The sequence below is a fragment of the Hoplias malabaricus genome, chromosome X2, assembly GCF_029633855.1.
Source record: "Hoplias malabaricus isolate fHopMal1 chromosome X2, fHopMal1.hap1, whole genome shotgun sequence".
Taxonomy (NCBI): domain Eukaryota; kingdom Metazoa; phylum Chordata; class Actinopteri; order Characiformes; family Erythrinidae; genus Hoplias; species Hoplias malabaricus.
The window spans coordinates 23,549,059-23,569,936 of NC_089819.1; the positions used below are offsets into that span (position 1 = coordinate 23,549,059).

The window sequence follows — 20,878 nt, forward strand, 5'->3', positions numbered from 1 at the left end:
GGAGGAAACCCACACAGACACAGGGAGAACACACCACACTCCTCATAGACAATCACTTGGAGGAAACCCGCGCGGACACAGGGAGAACACACCACACTCCTCACAGAACTAGAACTCCCTGGAGGTCTAAATAAATATAATGAGCTGGGGAACAAATCTGTTCACATTGTGAGAGCTTGTCTTGCTCATAGGGACAGAGATGTGTCCCCATAACCTTGATCATTACATGTTAATGTGAATGAATATACGTGACAGGTTAGTGTCAGATTAGGGTGTTAAGTTAGTAATCATTATGGTTAAAGTTAGGGCATATGTGAGGATGAGGGTTACAGCAATCATCCATAACATTATGACCATCTCCTTGTATCTCTCTGTTTGTGTGCGTTTTTGTGAATTATGGAGTCACAGCGCCCTCTGGTGTCCACTTGGCGCCATGAACGTCACGTGTCAAAACATTGTGTCACTTCCTGCAGGCTGAGATTCGTATTTCCCCATGTCCAATTTCTGTTTGGACACCGCTCAGATCAAATAGTTTCTTCTGAATCTGCCAGGGGCTAAAGTAATGGGTCAGAGGTCCGGCAAAATGCAGGTGTGTGTGTCCGTTGCTGTCAGTTAGAGCTTAATTCTGTGTATCTGTGTCTGTGTGAGAAGTCTACTGCTGCCATGGGGGAACACGACGAGATCATCGAGCACCACGACGATGAAGAGATGGAGAAGAGGAAGACCCGGAGAAGCGACAGCAGCTCTCCGTTTGAGGAGAGTCTCTCCTCGGATCGCGACGCACAGAGAAGCACCCAGCCCTCCCACCGGCTCCTCGCCTACAGCGACGCGCTCATCTCCATCATCGCCACAGTCATGGTGAGACCACCAGCACAAACCAGGGCCACCTTACAGCTCCGATGCCCTGGGCTCAGTTAGAGTGGGCCCTCGCTATTGAGTTTTTTTTTTAAACTTGCAAACAGTGCTGTCTGGTTTGAGCGTCTGATAGATGACATGACAGTATTAGGCGGTTAGGGAGCTCCTCCAAGTGTGTACAGCTCCTAGTGTATTGCAGCTGCCTTCGAGAAGCCCAGATTGAATGTTCACAGCAGGGCTGATAACTGGGGAGGGATTTGAGAAAGAAATCCACTTAACTTTTGCATGTTTTAAAATCTCAGTATCTGTGTGTACCAGTATATACATTTAATCTAAAGGACACAGTAGGTATGGCTGCTGACACGTTTCCTCGTCTCAGGTCACTGTCTGTGAGGAGTTTGGTGTATTCTCCCTGTGTCTGTGTAGGTTTCTTCCTGGTGCTATTTCCTCCTATGGTCAATGGGCATTGTGATATTGTCCACAGGTGTGAGTGTGTGATATTGTCCACAGGTGTGAGTGAGTGGGTGACAGGGTGAGTGTGTGATATTGTCAACAGGTGTGAGTGAGTGAGTGAGTGTGTGATATTGTCCACAGGTGTGTGTGAGTGAGTGTGTGACTGTGTGATATTGTCCACAGGTGTAAGTGAGTGAGTGAATGTGTGATATTGTCCACAGGTGTAAGTTAATGTGTGATATTGTCCACAGGTGTGAGTTAGTGAATGTGTGGTATTGTCCACAGGTGTGTGTGAGTGACTGGGTGACTGTGTGATATTGTCCACAGGTGTGAGTGAGTGAGTGAATGTGTGGTATTGTCCATAGGTGTGAGTGTGTGATATTGTCCACAGGTGTAAGTGAGTGAGTGAATGTGTGATATTGTCCACAGGTGTGAGTGAGTGAATGTGTGGTATTGTCCACAGGTGTGAGTGTGTGATATTGTCCACAGGTGTGAGTGAGTGAGTGTGTGGTATTGTCCACAGGTGTGAATGTGTGGTATTGTCCACAGGTGTGATTGAGTGAGTGACTGGGTGACTGTGTGATATTGTCCACAGGTGTAAGTGTGTGAGTGACTGTGTGATATTGTCCACAGGTGTGAGTGATTGAGTGAATGTGTGATATTGTCCACAGGTGTGAGTGAGTAAATGTGTGGTATGGTCCACAGGTGTGAGTAAGTGAATGTGTGGTATTGTCCACAGGTGTGAGTGTGTGATATTGTCCACAGGTGTGAGTGAGTGAGTGACTGGGTGACTGTGTGATATTGTCCACAGGTGTGAGTGAGTGGGTGACAGGGTGAGTGTGTGATATTGTCAACAGGTGTGAGTGAGTGGGTGACAGGGTGAGTGTGTGATATTGTCAACAGGTGTGAGTGAGTGAGTGAGTGTGTGATATTGTCCACAGGTGTAAGTGAGTGAGTGAATGTGTGATATTGTCCACAGGTGTGAGTGAGTGAATGTGTGGTATTGTCCACAGGTGTGAGTGTGTGATATTGTCCACAGGTGTGAGTGAGAGAGTGTGTGGTATTGTCCACAGGTGTGAATGTGTGGTATTGTCCACAGGTGTGAGTGTGTGATATTGTCCACAGGTGTAAGTGTGTGAGTGACTGTGTGATATTGTCCACAGGTGTGAGTGATTGAGTGAATGTGTGATATTGTCCACAGGTGTGAGTGAGTAAATGTGTGTTATGGTCCACAGGTGTGAGTGAGTGAATGTGTGATATTGTCCACAGGTGTGAGTGTGTGATATTGTCCACAGGTGTTAGTGAGTGAGTGAATGGGTGACTGTGTGATAATGTCCACAGGTGTGAGTGAGTGAATGTGTGACATGGTCCACATGTGTGAGTTATTGAGTGAATGTGTGGTATTGTCCACAGGTGTGAGTGAGTGAATGTGTGGCATGGTCCACATGTGTGAGTGAGTGAATGTGTGATATTGTCCACAGGTGTGAGTGATTGAGTGAATGTGTGATATTGTCCACAGGTGTGAGTGAGTGAGTGACTGGGTGACGGTGTGATATTGTCCACAGATGTGAGTGAGTGAATGTGTGGCATGGTCCACATGTGTGAGTGAGTGAATGTGTGATATTGTCCACAGGTGTGAGTGAGTGAATGTGTGATATCGTCCATAGGTGTGAGTGAGTGAGTAAATGTGTGATATTGTCCACAGGTGTGAGTGAGTGAATGTGTGGTATTGTCCACAGGTGTGAGTTAGTGAATGTGTGGTATTGTCCACAGGTGTGTGTGAGTGACTGGGTGACTGTGTGATATTGTCCACAGGTGTAAGTGAGTGAGTGAATGTGTGATATTGTCCACAGGTGTGAGTGAGTGAATGTGTGGTATTGTCCACAGGTGTGAGTGTGTGATATTGTCCACAGGTGTGAGTGAGTGAGTGACTGGGTGACTGTGTGATATTGTCCACAGGTGTAAGTGAGTGAGTGAATGTGTGATATTGTCCACAGGTGTGAGTTAGTGAATGTGTGGTATTGTCCACAGGTGTGTGTGAGTGACTGGGTGACTGTGTGATATTGTCCACAGGTGTAAGTGAGTGAGTGAATGTGTGATATTGTCCACAGGTGTGAGTGAGTGAATGTGTGGTATGGTCCACAGGTGTGAGGGAGTGAATGTGTGATATTGTCCACAGGTGTGAGTGATTGAGTGAATGTGTGATATTGTCCACAGGTGTGAGTGATTGAGTGAATGTGTGATATTGTCCACAGGTGTGAGTGATTGAGTGAATGTGTGGTATTGTCCACAGGTGTGAATGTGTGGTATTGTCCACAGGTGTGAATGTGTGGTATTGTCCACAGGTGTGAATGTGTGGTATTGTCCACAGGTGTGAATGTGTGGAATTGTCCACAGGTGTGAATGTGTGGTATTGTCCACAGGTGTGAATGTGTGGTATTGTCCACAGGTGTGAGTGTGTGATATTGTCCACAGGTGTGAGGGAGTGAGTGTGTGATATTGTCCACAGGTGTGAGTGAGTGAATGTGTGGTATTGTCCACAGGTGTGAATGTGTGGTATTGTCCACAGGTGTGAGTGTGTGATATTGTCCACAGGTGTGAGTGAGTGAATGTGTGATATTGTCCACAGGTGTGAGTGTGTGATATTGTCCAAAGGTGTGAGTGACTGGGTGACTGTGTGATATTGTCCACAGGTGTAAGTGAGTGAGTGAATGTGTGATATTGTCCACAGGTGTGAGTTAGTGAATGTGTGGTATTGTCCACAGGTGTGTGTGAGTGACTGGGTGACTGTGTGATATTGTCCACAGGTGTAAGTGAGTGAGTGAATATGTGATATTGTCCACAGGTGTGAGTGAGTGAATGACTGGGTGACTGTGTGATAATGTCCACAGGTGTGAGTGAGTGAATGTGTGGTATGGTCCACAGGTGTGAGTGAGTGAATGTGTGATATTGTCCACAGGTGTGAGTGTGTGATATTGTCCACAGGTGTTAGTGAGTGAGTGACTGGGTGACTGTGTGATAATGTCCACAGGTGTGAGTGAGTGAATGTGTGACATGGTCCACATGTGTGAGTTATTGAGTGAATGTGTGGTATTGTCCACAGGTGTGAGTGAGTGAATGTGTGGCATGGTCCACATGTGTGAGTGAGTGAATGTGTGATATTGTCCACAGGTGTGAGTGATTGAGTGAATGTGTGATATTGTCCACAGGTGTGAGTGAGTGAGTGACTGGGTGACGGTGTGATATTGTCCACAGATGTGAGTGAGTGAATGTGTGGCATGGTCCACATGTGTGAGTGAGTGAATGTGTGATATTGTCCACAGGTGTGAGTGAGTGAATGTGTGATATCGTCCATAGGTGTGAGTGAGTGAGTAAATGTGTGATATTGTCCACAGGTGTGAGTGAGTGAATGTGTGGTATTGTCCACAGGTGTGAGTTAGTGAATGTGTGGTATTGTCCACAGGTGTGTGTGAGTGACTGGGTGACTGTGTGATATTGTCCACAGGTGTAAGTGAGTGAGTGAATGTGTGATATTGTCCACAGGTGTGAGTGAGTGAATGTGTGGTATTGTCCACAGATGTGAGTGTGTGATATTGTCCACAGGTGTGAGTGAGTGAGTGACTGGGTGACTGTGTGATATTGTCCACAGGTGTAAGTGAGTGAGTGAATGTGTGATATTGTCCACAGGTGTGAGTTAGTGAATGTGTGGTATTGTCCACAGGTGTGTGTGAGTGACTGGGTGACTGTGTGATATTGTCCACAGGTGTAAGTGAGTGAGTGAATGTGTGATATTGTCCACAGGTGTGAGTGAATGTGTGGTATGGTCCACAGGTGTGAGGGAGTGAATGTGTGATATTGTCCACAGGTGTGAGTGATTGAGTGAATGTGTGATATTGTCCACAGGTGTGAGTGATTGAGTGAATGTGTGATATTGTCCACAGGTGTGAGTGATTGAGTGAATGTGTGGTATTGTCCACAGGTGTGAATGTGTGGTATTGTCCACAGGTGTGAATGTGTGGTATTGTCCACAGGTGTGAATGTGTGGTATTGTCCACAGGTGTGAATGTGTGGTATTGTCCACAGGTGTGAGTGTGTGATATTGTCCACAGGTGTGAGGGAGTGAGTGTGTGATATTGTCCACAGGTGTGAGTGAGTGAATGTGTGGTATTGTCCACAGGTGTGAATGTGTGGTATTGTCCACAGGTGTGAGTGTGTGATATTGTCCACAGGTGTGAGTGAGTGAATGTGTGATATTGTCCACAGGTGTGAGTGTGTGATATTGTCCAAAGGTGTGAGTGAGTGAGTGACTGGGTGACTGTGTGATATTGTCCACAGGTGTAAGTGAGTGAGTGAATGTGTGATATTGTCCACAGGTGTGTGTGAGTGACTGGGTGACTGTGTGATATTGTCCACAGGTGTGTGTGAGTGACTGGGTGACTGTGTGATATTGTCCACAGGTGTAAGTGAGTGAGTGAATATGTGATATTGTCCACAGGTGTGAGTGAGTGAATGTGTGGTATTGTCCACAGGTGTGAGTGTGTGATATTGACCACAGGTGTGAGTGAGTGAGTGACTGGGTGACTGTGTGATATTGTCCACAGGTGTGAGTGAGTGAATGACTGGGTGACTGTGTGATAATGTCCACAGGTGTGAGTGAGTGAATGTGTGGTATGGTCCACAGGTGTGAGTGAGTGAATGTGTGATATTGTCCACAGGTGTGAGTGTGTGATATTGTCCACAGGTGTGAGTGAGTGAATGTGTGACATGGTCCACATGTGTGAGTTATTGAGTGAATGTGTGGTATTGTCCACAGGTGTGAGTGAGTGAATGTGTGGCATGGTCCACATGTGTGAGTGAGTGAATGTGTGATATTGTCCACAGGTGTGAGTGATTGAGTGAATGTGTGATATTGTCCACAGGTGTGAGTGAGTGAGTGACTGGGTGACGGTGTGATATTGTCCACAGATGTGAGTGAGTGAATGTGTGGCATGGTCCACATGTGTGAGTGAGTGAATGTGTGATATTGTCCACAGGTGTGAGTGAGTGAATGTGTGATATCGTCCATAGGTGTGAGTGAGTGAGTAAATGTGTGATATTGTCCACAGGTGTGAGTGAGTGAATGTGTGGTATTGTCCACAGGTGTGAGTTAGTGAATGTGTGGTATTGTCCACAGGTGTGTGTGAGTGACTGGGTGACTGTGTGATATTGTCCACAGGTGTAAGTGAGTGAGTGAATGTGTGATATTGTCCACAGGTGTGAGTGAGTGAATGTGTGGTATTGTCCACAGATGTGAGTGTGTGATATTGTCCACAGGTGTGAGTGAGTGAGTGACTGGGTGACTGTGTGATATTGTCCACAGGTGTAAGTGAGTGAGTGAATGTGTGATATTGTCCACAGGTGTGAGTTAGTGAATGTGTGGTATTGTCCACAGGTGTGTGTGAGTGACTGGGTGACTGTGTGATATTGTCCACAGGTGTAAGTGAGTGAGTGAATGTGTGATATTGTCCACAGGTGTGAGTGAGTGAATGTGTGGTATGGTCCACAGGTGTGAGGGAGTGAATGTGTGATATTGTCCACAGGTGTGAGTGATTGAGTGAATGTGTGATATTGTCCACAGGTGTGAGTGATTGAGTGAATGTGTGATATTGTCCACAGGTGTGAGTGATTGAGTGAATGTGTGGTATTGTCCACAGGTGTGAATGTGTGGTATTGTCCACAGGTGTGAATGTGTGGTATTGTCCACAGGTGTGAATGTGTGGTATTGTCCACAGGTGTGAATGTGTGGTATTGTCCACAGGTGTAAGTGAGTGAATGTGTGGTATTGTCCACAGGTGTGAATGTGTGGTATTGTCCACAGGTGTGAGTGTGTGATATTGTCCACAGGTGTTAGTGAGTGAGTGACTGGGTGACTGTGTGATAATGTCCACAGGTGTGAGTGAGTGAATGTGTGATATTGTCCACAGGTGTGAGTTATTGAGTGAATGTGTGATATTGTCCACAAGTGTGAGGGAGTGAATGTGTGATATTGTCCACAGGTGTGAGTGATTGAGTGAATGTGTGGTATTGTCCACAGGTGTGAGTGATTGAGTGAATGTGTGGTATTGTCCACAGGTGTGAATGTGTGGTATTGTCCACAGGTGTGAATGTGTAGAATTGTCCACAGGTGTGAATGTGTGGAATTGTCCACAGGTGTGAATGTGTGGTATTGTCCACAGGTGTGAGTGTGTGATATTGTCCACAGGTGTGAGGGAGTGAGTGTGTGATATTGTCCACAGGTGTGAGTGAGTGAATGTGTGATATTGTCCACAGGTGTGGGTGAGTGAATGTGTGGTATTGTCCACAGGTGTGAATGTGTGGTATTGTCCACAGGTGTGAGTGTGTAATATTGTCCACAGGTGTGAGTGAGTGAGTGAATGTGTGATATTGTCCACAGGTGTGAGTGTGTGATATTGTCCAAAGGTGTGAGTGAGTGAGTGACTGGGTGACTGTGTGATATTGTCCACAGGTGTAAGTGAGTGAGTGAATGTGTGATATTGTCCACAGGTGTGAGTTAGTGAATGTGTGTTATTGTCCACAGGTGTAAGTGAGTGAGTGAATGTGTGATACTGTCCACAGGTGTGAGTGAGTGAATGTGTGGTATTGTCCACAGGTGTGAGTGTGTGATATTGACCACAGGTGTGAGTGAGTGAGTGAGTGAGTGAATGTGTGATATTGTCCACAGGTGTGAGTGAGTGAATGACTGGGTGACTGTGTGATAATGTCCACAGGTGTGAGTGAGTGAATGTGTGATATTGTCCACAGGTGTGGGTGAGTGAATGTGTGGTATTGTCCACAGGTGTGAATGTGTGGTATTGTCCACAGGTGTGAGTGTGTAATATTGTCCACAGGTGTGAGTGAGTGAGTGAATGTGTGATATTGTCCACAGGTGTGAGTGTGTGATATTGTCCAAAGGTGTGAGTGAGTGAGTGACTGGGTGACTGTGTGATATTGTCCACAGGTGTAAGTGAGTGAGTGAATGTGTGATATTGTCCACAGGTGTGAGTTAGTGAATGTGTGATATTGTCCACAGGTGTGAGTGAGTGAATGTGTGATATTGTCCACAGGTGTGAGTGAGTGAATGTGTGATATCGTCCATAGGTGTGAGTGAGTGAATGTGTGATATTGTCCACAGGTGTGAGTGAGTGAATGTGTGATATTGTCCACAGGTGTGAGTGAGTGAATGTGTGGTATTGTCCACAGGTGTGAGTGAGTGATTGTGTGATATTGTCCACAGGTGTGAGTGAGTGAATGTGTGATATTGTCCACAGGTGTGAGTGAGTGAATGTGTGGTATTGTCCACAGATGTGAGTGTGTGATTATGTCCACAGGTGTGAGTGATTGAGTGAATGTGTGATATTGTCCACAGGTGTGAGTGAGTGAGTGAATGTGTGATATTGTCCACAGGTGTGAGTGAGTGAATGTGTGGTATTGTCCACAGGTGTGAATGTGTGGTATTGTCCACAGGTGTGAGTGTGTGATATTGTCCACAGGTGTGAGTGAGTGGTATTGTCCACAGGTGTGAGTGAGTGAGTGAGTGACTGGATGACTGTGTGATATTGTCCACAGGTGTGAGTGAGTGAATGTGTGGTATGGTCCACAGGTGTGAGTGAGTGAATGTGTGATATTGTCCACAGGTGTGAGTGAGTGAATGTGTGATATTGTCCACATGTGTGAGTGATTGAGTGAATGTGTGATATTGTCCACAGGTGTGAGGGAGTGAATGTGTGATATTGTCCACAGGTGTGAGTTAGTGAATGTGTGGTATTGTCCACAGGTGTGAATGTGTGGTATTGTCCACAGGTGTGAGTGTGTGATATTGTCCACAGGTGTGAGTGAGTGAATGTGTGGTATTGTCCACAGGTGTGAGTGTGTGATATTGTCCACAGGTGTGAGTGATTGAGTGAATGTGTGACATTGTCCACAGGTGTGAGTGAGTGAATGTGTGGTATTGTCCACAGATGTGTGTGTGATATTGTCCACAGGTGTGAGTGAGTGACTGGGTGACTGTGTGATATTGTCCACAGGTGTAAGTGATTGAGTGAATGTGTGATATTGTCCACAGGTGTGAGTGAGTGAATGTGTGGTATTGTCCACAGGTGTGTGTGTGATATTGTCCACAGGTGTGAGTGAGTGACTGGGTGAGTGTGTGATATTGTCCACAGGTGTAAGTGATTGAGTGAATGTGTGATATTGTCCACAGGTGTGAGTGAGTGAGTGAATGTGTGATATTGTCCACAGGTGGGAGTGTGTGATATTGTCCAAAGGTGTGAGTGAGTGAGTGACTGGGTGACTGTGTGATATTGTCCACAAGTGTGAGTGAGTGAGTGACTGGGTGACTGTGTGATATTGTCCACAGGTGTAAGTGATTTAGTGAATGTGTGATATTGTCCACAGGTGTGAGTGTGTGATATTGTCCACAGGTGTGAGTGAGTGAGTGACTGGGTGACTGTGTGATATTGTCCACAGATGTAAGTGAGTGAGTGAATGTGTGATATTGTCCACAGGTGTGAGTGAGTGAATGTGTGGTATTGTCCACAGGTGTGAATGTGTGGTATTGTCCACAGGTTTGAATGTGTGATATTGTCCACAGGTGTGAGTGAGTGAATGTGTGGTATTGTCCACAGGTGTGAGTGAGTGAATGTGTGATATTGTCCACAGGTGTGAGTGATTGAGTGAATGTGTGATATTGTCCACAGGTGTGAGTGAGTGAGTGACTGGGTGACTGTGTGATATTGTCCACAGGTGTGAGTGATTGAGTGAATGTGTGATATTGTCCACAGGTGTGAGTTAGTGAATGTGTGTTATTGTCCACAGGTGTGAATGTGTGGTATTGTCCACAGGTGTGAGTGAGTGAATGTGTGGTATTGTCCACAGGTGTGAATGTGTGGTATTGTCCACAGGTGTGAGTGATTGAGTGAATGTGTGATATTGTCCACAGGTGTGAGTGAGTGAATGTGTGGTATTGTCCACAGGTGTGAGTGTGTGATATTGTCCACAGGTGTGAGTGAGTGAATGTGTGATATTGTCCACAGGTGTGAGTGAGTGAGTGACTGGGTGACTGTGTGATATTGTCCACAGGTTTAAGTGTGTGAGTGACCGTGTGATATTGTCCACAGGTGTGAGTGATTGAGTGAATGTGTGATATTGTCCACAGGTGCGAGTGAGTGAGTGACTGGGTGACTGTGTGATATTGTCTACAGGCGTGAGTGAGTGAATGTGTGGTATGGTCCACAGGTGTGAGTGAGTGAATGTGTGATATTGTCCACAGGTGTGAGTGAGTGAGTGACTGGGTGACTGTGTGATATTGTCCACAGGTGTGAGTGATTGAGTGAATGTGTGATATTGTCCACAGGTGTGATATTGTCCACAGGTGTGAGTGAATGTATGATATTGTCCACAGGTCTAAGTGAGTGAGTGAATGTGTGGTATGGTCCACAGGTGTGAGTGTGTGATGTCCTGTGTTTGACTGCTGCTTTGCCCAGGGTGTGTGTCCTGCTTTGTGTTGAACTGTGTGGTGAGGGCGAGTCCCCAATGTTCCAAAAACTATAAAGCACTGTGTGTGGGTGTAGAAAAGTGTAAAAACGAATATGACAAGGGCATTACTCTGTGTGTGAGGCAGTAAATGACACTGTACATTCCCATATAGTGCTCTCAATATTTTTCAATATGTTTTCTTTCAATAATATAACTCAATGTTTCCCTTTTCATTGCCTCTCCCTAACCCTCCTGTAAAAATTTTAATGTCATAGAGTTACCGTAATGAACCTCATATGCTCATGAATATACTTCTGTTCACAGATATTACCTGTTGCCCATACGAAATTCGAAAACAATGAGGTAAGATTTATCAGGTCTTTAGGAATTTTTTTTTTCTGGTTCTGCTTTGGGAGCAGTGCTGCTTTGTTAAATGCTTCCACATATTCAACTTAATCAATTGTTTGGCTGGATTCATTATATGGGCTCAGACTCAAATGGCTCCATGTGCCCTTTGTAGTGCACGACATAGACCTCTCAGACTTCAGTAACTCCGTTTACGTGATTGTCTTGTTCTTGGTTTATGCACAGGAGCTGAAGGAGAGTATTCAGATTCTCCTGAGCACTAAGATCGCTGTGTACTTGATGACATTTTTAATCGTCACTGTGGCTTGGGCAGCCCACATAAGGTGGGTTTTTGCTACTCCCTGTTACCAGACTTCACAGAGATATGTTATAATCAGACTGTCTAATACCTTTCTTTCTCCACGTTTCTGAATTCAGGTTGTTTCAGGTCATTGAGCGCATCGATGACACTCTCGCACTTCTTAATTTGGTGAGTTTTTCTCAGTGAAAGCACAGTGTGAAGAACCGTGAGTGTAAAATAAAGTTCATGTTGGTGTTATTGTTTTTTGATGGATGTATTTTGCAGGACTCACTTCTGATCATTCTTCCTTTTGTTTCAGGCTTGCATGATGCTGATAACATTTCTGCCTTACACAGTGAGTGACACTCGTTTGAGGAAATACACTGAATGTTAAAAGTACTCAAACATATACACTGTATGTCCAAAGATTTGTAGGCAAACTTTTAACCATCCTCCTGTATTAGCTTTCTGTTGCTATCTCTTATGTTAAAGGGTCGGTCTTAAATCAGCCATAAGATCAGCCTAAATACAATTAATTATCCACCAGTTTGTTTCTTCCCTCTTGTTGACCTTGCTATTCTTCCTTATCCATGAAAGGACTGGTTTTAATTGGAAAGGACTGTAAACTGGAGATGTACACGATACAAAACACCAACTCTACACTGACTGGGCCTTACATGTCTGTCTTTCCTTGTTTTGTGAAACAGACAAAGACAGAAGCCCCTAACTGAAGCTTGAGTGGTTGTAGGAGGAGCCAGCTGTAGGCTGTTGGTGTACAGTGTGTTTATGAGTCCAGATTTGGCACTTGTTTTTGTTTCTGATTTAAAATTATATCAGGGTTAAAATTGACCCTAACAACAGAAAAGCCATCATTTTAACAAGAGCATCTTATAATTTACTAAAAAATATTTTATTATTATTTTGAAAAAGTTCCTGACAAGGTCAAAAAATCTTGATGCAATAAACAAATTTGTGGAGCACTTGTATGCATTAAAACCAAAAACGGGTCGGTCAACACAAGATGAAGGTTAACAAGTTACTTCAGCTACTTTAACTGTACACTTGCGAACACAGATATTCATTCATTCATTCATTCATTCATTATCTGTAAGCGCTTATCCAGTTCAGGGTCGCGGTGGGTCCAGAGCCTACCTGGAATCATTGGGCGCAAGGCGGGAATACACCCTGGAGGGGGCGCCAGTCCTTCACAGGGCAACACAGACACACACACACACACATATTCACTTACACTTGAGTCGCCTATCCACCTACCAACCTGTGTTTCTGGACCGTGGGACGAAATCGGAGCACCTGGTGGAAACCCATGCAGACACAGGGAGAACACACCACACTCCTCACATATTGACAGAGTTGGTGAGGAGTAAGGAAGTATGTAAAAGGCTTTACACGACACAGTCTAAAAGACTTACAGACACACCACAACCTTATCAGTGACCAACAGGGCAAAGACAGGGACTCAGGGTTTATGCAAGGAGGCGGAGAAGACATGGCCATGAAAAGCACATGGACAGAATAAACACAGGGACCCCAGGGGAAAGGCAGAACATGGTAGTGACACGTTTAAAGGACAAAAAGGCTATGAAATGGTTAATGGAATTGTGTTTGTTTCCTGCAGTTCTCTCTGATGGCAACATTCCCAAATAACATTCTTGGAATTCTTCTCTTCTGTGCCTGTGTCATTGTGATAGGCCTCATTCAGGTATGGGGAAGACACAATGTGTTTTACACTCCATCTCTGGATGAATCATTCCCACTTGTTGCTGATCCTGTCCTGTGTGTCCTCAGGCGGTCATCGTGGTGTACGGATTCAGCCGGCCGTTCCTCCTGAACGAACACATTCAGATGTCAGAGAATCAGGCTTACTACCGACGCCACATCCTCGAGGTTATAATGAGGGTTCCTCTGATGTGCTTCTTCGCTGGCGTTATCTCATTCATCTTTTTCCAACTGGTCAGTGTTAGATGGTCGTACGGTTGTTGATCTAATGACATCACTGTGTGCCACAAATAACTAATCTGGGCTCATTCCAGCAACAAGTATTGTATTATATTGTTGTGTTTGAGCAAGGCACTTAACCCTCAACTGTTCCCTGTATTCTGAGGAAGCTGTGTGACACACTGTGTGTGTGTGTGTGTGTGTGTGTGTGTGTGTGTGTGTGCTTGTTCATTGCCACACCCCAAAACACTGAGATTAGAGAATAATACAGTAACTCCTGTGCCTATAAAAAACAAAATCTGCTCTGTTTGTCTTGCAGTCGTATGTGCTGTTGGCCATTGTCATATTCATGCCCTACATCTCTCAGTGTTTGAAGTGGATTCGGAATAAAGCCATTGGTGGTGAGTAACATAGAGCAGAGGTTCCAAGCCTCTGGGCCACGTGTATGGTAACAGGACACAAAGGCACATCACACCTGAACTTCATTCATTCATTCATTCATTATTTGTAAGCGCTTATCCAGTTCAGGGTCACGGTGGGTCCAGAGCCTACTTGGAATCATTGGGTGCAAGGCGGGAATACAGCCTGGAGGGGGCGCCAGTCCTTCACAGGGCAACACACACATTCATTCACACCTACGGACACTTTTGAGTCGCCAATCCACCTACCAACGTGTGTTTTTGAACTGTGGGAGGAAACCGGAGCACCCGGAGGAAACCCACGCAGACACAGGGAGAACACACCACACTCCTCACAGACAGTCACCCGGAGGAAACCCACGCAGACACAGGGAGAAAACACCACACTCCTCACAGACAATCACCCGGAGGAAACCCACGCAGACACAGGGAGAACACACCACACTCCTCACAGACAGTCACCCGTAGGAAACCCACGCGGACACAGGGAGAACACACCACACTCCTCACAGACAGTCACTCGGAGGAAACCCACGCAGACACAGGGAGAACACACCACACTCCTCACAGACAGTCACTCGGAGGAAACCCACGCAGACACAGGGAGAACACACCACACTCCTCACAGACAGTCACCTGGAGGAAACCCACGCGGACACAGGGAGAACACACCACACTCCTCACAGACAGTCACCTGGAGGAAACCCACGCGGACACAGGGAGAACACACCACACTCCTCACAGACAGTCACCCGGAGGAAACCCACACAGACACAGAGAGAACACACCACACTCCTCACAGACAGTCACCTGGAGGAAACCCACGAGGACACAGGGAGAACACACCACACTCCTCACAGACAGTCACCCGGAGGAAACCCACCCAGAAACAGGGAGAACACACCACACTCCTCACAGACAGTCACCCGGAGGAGACCCACGCAGACACAGGGAGAACACACCACACTCCTCACAGACAGTCACCCGGAGGAAATCCACGCAGACACAGAGAGAGCACACCACACTCCTCACAGACAGTCACCCAGAGGAAACCCACGCAGACACAGGGAGAACACACCACACTCCTCACAGACAGTCACCTGGAGCGGGACTCAAACCCACAACCTCCAGGCCCCTGGAACGGACTATATTAGTGTTGGGTGATATGACGATCAATATCACGATTACGATTAATTTTAATGTTTTTGTATTTTTGACCCTGATAGTTCAGTGAGGAGGCTTGTACTGTAATAAGCTGGGATATTTTTTTCTCATATCGCTGGGAGCTTGTTCCTCTCTTGTTTCTCAATTCGCTTAGTTGGCCTCAGTATTTATGTTGCTTCCATGTGGCAGATAGGGGGCAGAACCACATGACTACTGGTAGCGTGGTTTTAAAGGGGCAGTACACAAACACACAGTGGGGACATAACAGAATAAAAATAACCGATATAGACCAGATTATGTCAATCAGAAGTTCTGAATGTCGATTTCGATGAATTTTTGATTAATTGCCCAACCCTAATTTATTGATAAAACGTAAAGCCTTAAAGAAATTCCAAGTGAATATGACTCTCTGAGTCTACTGCATCACATGCTGTCTTTCTGGATAACAGTGAAGACCCTGAGCTTGCCACAATGGCCCTCCAGACACCGCTGACTTTTCTATCTCCAAATATTTGTGAGCCTGGGTTTTTAAAGGATTAAGGTGTCATTTTAAATAAAAAATTTGCAAGCACTGCTCATAGAGCACACAATGAGTGCTCTCGTGCAAAATAAATACGTGCTTGCTCAAATTTGCACTGCACAGGCTCAGAGAAGTAGGGTACAAGGTACAAGAGCTTCATTAACAGCACTCTCACATGTAAAAAAAAAATATGCACTCGACTTTTGACATTATAATCATAAGAGACAGTTCTGACAGCCAACAAAACTAGGCTTTGCAATAAAATGAAAGGTAACAACACACTGCGCTTGTCACTCAAACATAACGCCACACTGCGACCATCTTGTGTCCAGGTAACAGCTCCAGGACTCACTTTAAAGCATTGATACATGTACAGGGTGGGGCATTTACATGGATACACCTTAATAAAATGGGAATGAATAAAGTTACGTAAAGTTATATGAATAAAGAATAAAGTTACGTAAAAACCAAGCACACCATTGTTTTTCTTGTGAAATTCCCAATAAGTTTGATATGTGACATGACCCTCTTCCCATTTGAAAAAACAAAAGTTGGATCCAAAATGGCCGACTTCAAAATAGCCAACATGGTCTAGAAAAAGTTTCCCATCTTGAAAAGTTTCCCCCCTCCCTTATACTAATATGCCACAAAAAGAAAGTTAATAACACCAACCATTCCCATTTTATTAAGGTGTATCCATATAAATGGCCCACCCTGTATTTCCACCAAATAGACTGTACGGACATAAGCAAAATGTAACAACACCGCCCCCTGCCGCCTCACTCGGTCCATCAAATATGTCAGGGGATGTTGTGTGGTCTGCGGTGGTGAAGCGTTTAGAAACCCCTCTTATAGACACCTGCTGTCAAAAGTGTTGGGAAATATATGTTTTGAATTTTTGCCGTTTTTGTGAATTTAGCATTTGTCTGGTTCCCCTCAGGTCCTGTAGACGACACTCCAGACTCCATGCTGTTTTACACGTATCTCCCGAATGAACCGCTGAGTAAAGAGCGAGTGGAGTCTTTCACTGACGGGGTTTATGCCATCGTGGCCACTCTTCTCATCTTAGACATATGGTGTGTATCTATGTTGCATTGTTATGTTTAGTGTTGACTGGAGATACTGGGAGTGATATCCAGTTATACACGGGTGCTCGTAGTACTTACACTAATATTTTACACTCCATGTCCATTTTATCAGCTCCACTGACCATACAGGAGCACTTTGTAGTTCTTCAATTACAGACGGTAGTCCAGCTATTGCTCTGCATACTTGTTAGCCCACATTTACACTGTTCTTCAATGGTCAGGACCACCACAGTGAATTTTATTCAGTGTTGCAGTGCCACTGCCATGGGGGTGGTGTGTTAGTGTGGACCAGACACAGCAGTGCAGCTCAACAGAGTTCATTATTGGACCTGTTTTTCTAACGATATTGGTGTTAATACTTGTGTCAATTTAAATGTCCACCACTCTGTTGTCTTCAGTGAGGACAATGTGCCAGACCCTTCCCGGGTGCAGAAGGAGTTTGACGGAAGTCTAGTGGCAGCTCTTAAGGAGTACGGCCCTGAGTACCTGGCCTACTTCGGCTCCTTTGCCACTGTGGGGCTGCTGTGGTTCGTCCACCACTCTCTGTTCCTGCACGTGACCCGGGCCACGCGGCTGATGGGCCTCTTCAACACCTTCTCTCTGGCCTTCGTTGGGGGACTACCTCTGGCCTACCAGCTGACCCATGAGTTCCCCCGGGGCTCTCGGAACGAGCTGGAGGCCATCCAGATCAGCTGCGTCATCATTTTCTTCGCCGCCCTCTTTCAGCTGGCCATGTGGGTGACCGCTCTGTTCTCAGAGCGAGAGACGCTGCACCCGTACGTGCGTTACGGAGGCCGGGAGCATGCCTTCATGTTCGCCAAACTGTCCCTCTACCCCTGCGTGGCTCTGGGAACCTTCTTCTTCACTTGCATCCTCAGCCGCTTCAGCACCCCCTTCTTTCACCTGATGCAGATCGCCGTCCCCTTCGCCTTTCTCCTGCTCCGGCTCCTGGTCAGGGTCACCCTTGCTGTGCTGAGATGTCTCTTCTGGCCGAAGCCAGAGGTCGCGAATGTGCCAGCAGAGGACGACTTGCATCTGCCCTTTAATGACATAGTCACCTAGGAGGAGTCCGGTTAACTGGGTAAGTCCAGCACGTTCAGGGCCTGTATTCACAAAGAATCATAGTACACATTTAAGGTGGTTCTGTGCTGAAGGCATGTAGTAATGTTGACTTGGACCTGAATAGTTTTGTTAGGACTGTTAACAGTGAGGACTGCTAATCACTTCACATACGGCTTTAAAATCATAGAGCATTTAGCAAAATCATAACAAGCTGCATGTTATGGAGAGTTTCAGGAGGAATTGAGCTCCCATGAATTTACAAAGAACATATTTACCTTCCGCTAATATACTTCTTTGACATAAATATAAAATCAAAGAAGCATCTCTTGCTCCACAATTTAAAATAACATCAACTAAATAAAGGATGTCAGTTTTGTGAAGATCTGATTTAGCGTACGACGCAGCTGCAGGATCTCAGTCCTGGGCTCAATCCTCATGTCTGCATGTGATTCACCCACAGCCCAAAAACACGTTGATTAGTGGATTGGCTGTCCATAACTGTAGAATTTCAGAAACTAAGCATCTCTAAAAGTTTAACAGGGTAAAAAAAAAAACAACAGTTGTTTGTACGTTGGCTGAAGTTTAACTGTAAGTTTTAGTCACTGTTTGAATGACCACAGAAACTCGTTTGTAACTCAAGTTGTTTATTTCTGTAGCACTGTCTGTAATGCAGTTAGCCGTCTCCTGAATTTGGAGACATCTCCACCTTAAGTGATCAGAAACAACAAAAATAAGTCAATATTAAACACCTATGGAGCAGTAATGCTCCTTTAAAGACACAGTCTCCACTGTCTAAAAAAAAGAGAAAATGAATGAATGGATGAATGAATGAATGAATATTGGACTGAGGTTTTTTTTTGCTCATTTACAGTCTCCATTGTCCAAAAAAAAGGGAGAGCGAGTGAATGAATGAATGAATACTGGACGGAGACAGTTTGTTCTTTTTGCTCAAGGTTCTTTTGCTTTTTGACCGAGACAGGTTTTTTGTTCATTTAGAGACAGTCTCCATTGTCTAAAAAAGAGAGAGTGAATGAATTGAATACTGGACCGAGACAGTTTTATTTATTTATTTATTTATTTTACTCGTTCACAGACACAGTCACTTCGTATTACATTAGACCAATTTGGAGCACGCAGACAGACTGGAGAGCAGCAAGCGGTGAGGAAACATCTGAATTGAATAAAAATAGTTTTTCATTACAGTAGTGCAAGTCACCATTAAAAAAAAACAGAGCGAGCACTAGACAGTGATGGATGGATGTTTAGCCTCCTCTGTAAAATAGCACCTACTCTATTCTATTGATATCTCAGAGCAGCTTGAGCAAGGGTTTCTTTGGTTTTTGTTGGTCAAAGCTTATCAAGCGTATTTACTTTCTTACACAACTCAGTGTTAACATTTAATAGGGTTGTGAATACAGGCCCTGGTGTTGGAAACTGCAGGAAAGCAATGCTGTGTTACACGTCATAGGAACGAAGGCATATGTAAACCTAAGACTGCTAAAAGCACCTGTCCCTAACCCTAAAATCATTCCTGACTTTTCGTATGGGTTACATATCAATCCCACAGATACTGTGTTGGAGCTTTTCCGTCCTCTACTATACTGAGATCGTTCTGTGAGTTTAATGAAACTCTAGCTTGTCTGAGAAGTGTATGATAACACTGATAGTAGCAAATGACCCTCTGCTTTCTACAGTAGTTATGTGCCTAAGATGTGTTTAAAATCTCAGCCAATCAGAGAGAGAACCAGGGCAAAACCAAAGTCCTTCAGTCTGAGGAACGTTTATATTGTTTTTCCCTCCTCTCAATGTTTCTAGAACTACACATGAGTGTTGGGAATATTGTCTTAAAAAAAACAACTCTAAAACGAAAGAGCACATCAATACTAAAACCTGCACCGGTTTCTCAAGACACTCGCCTTTATTAGAGAACAGATATTTACACTCCAGTTGAGATGATGGAGCAACTAAAAATAAAATAAAATAAAAAAGCACCTTAGATGATTCAATGAAGACCTCATTGCACTTTGTATAAGATCCTGAATTCAGGTTTGATTTGTGTTTGTTAGAAGTTAATGTAAGTCACAGTCGTGCACTTTTTCTTTAGTTCAGGGAAGCAGGGTGTTCTGAGTGTGGAATAATGAAGCCGGTGCCTTCCTTACTGAAAAAATTAATAATAATCAGACGGTCGAGGGTTATATCCAAAGTCATCCATCTGCAGAGCCGTCCCTTTCATCTACTGACATTTTAATTTGTGGTTATTTCATCAGGAAGATGAACATATGATGGTAGTGTGTTTCAGATGTTTTGTTATTAACAGTATTTATGTTTTTCTTATTAATGTTGTAATGAATGCACTAATCTGCATTTCCTTCGTGTGTTGTCTTGTACGCTAACGTATTTATAACAAACTGTTCAGTCCCTAAGCTATATTTAAAGGTTATATATTCTATGTTTCCACAAGTAAACATCTGTGACTTCCTTTGGTCAGAATACCACAAGGATCAAACCCCACAGCAGCGTCCTCCCCCCGTCTAAACTGCACTGATCAGTTTCAGCACCTGTAAATTTAAACGATAATGAGCCACTCGCTGTTCACCCCGAACCTGAGCGCACAGCAGTGAGGAGCAGAAACTCTGGTTTTTAGCCTTTTTCCCTCCCTTCTCTTTCTTCTCGGTTCTTGTTTTCTGTTTTACTCAGACAGCAAGTGTGAAATAAGACCTCTGTTTTGCTGTTTAGGCTCGTCTTTGAGCTCTCTCATAAACGGGGGTCCAGCACTGTGACTGGAGGGAGTCAGACGAGGAACTTGACGTCAGAATCAGAGCAAAATTAGAACTGCTGTTTATCCAATACGTCCCCTTTATAGTTTATATGGAAATGCACATACTGCCAAAATACAAATATTTATTGCTGATTAATATTTAATAAATGCATTTACATTTCAGTTTGGCTCTGCAGATGAATGTGTGTTGACTGTTGTACTGTACTGTTACTGTACCTACCACAAGGAGTCGCTGTTGTGTTCAACAATTAAAGTTGTTTATGCTCCTGACTTCTCTCACCACTCTTATGTTACGTATGTTACTTCAGCATGCCTTCCTTTCCTGTCTGAAAATAATATCACTGTCAGTTTAACATGTCTAAATAAACTGCAACACATCACTTTGAATAATAAAGTTTTAAACGGCTGCTTGCTGGGCTACGT

General features: G+C 44.6%; 2 protein-coding genes across 2 annotated transcripts in view; one reads left to right on the forward strand and one right to left on the reverse strand.

Moving 5' to 3' along the window:
• The first annotated feature begins 481 nt into the window (after window positions 1–481).
• tmem175 (transmembrane protein 175) lies at window positions 482–20,868 on the forward strand. Its single transcript, XM_066653087.1, has 10 exons — window positions 482–858; window positions 11,146–11,184; window positions 11,413–11,510; window positions 11,605–11,656; window positions 11,787–11,822; window positions 13,104–13,187; window positions 13,274–13,438; window positions 13,743–13,824; window positions 16,467–16,602; window positions 17,013–20,868. Exons 1-10 carry the CDS (start codon window positions 664–666, stop codon window positions 17,674–17,676), a joined length of 1,551 nt encoding a protein of 516 aa, XP_066509184.1. The 5' UTR covers window positions 482–663; the 3' UTR covers window positions 17,677–20,868.
• LOC136676236 (phosphatidate cytidylyltransferase 1-like) overlaps window positions 20,657–20,878 on the reverse strand; it is a 41,702-nt gene continuing 41,480 nt past the window's right edge. Inside the window, exon 14 of the mRNA XM_066653090.1 lies at window positions 20,657–20,781. The gene's annotated coding sequence lies outside the window, so the exon portion shown is untranslated. The remainder of the gene's footprint in view (window positions 20,782–20,878) is intronic.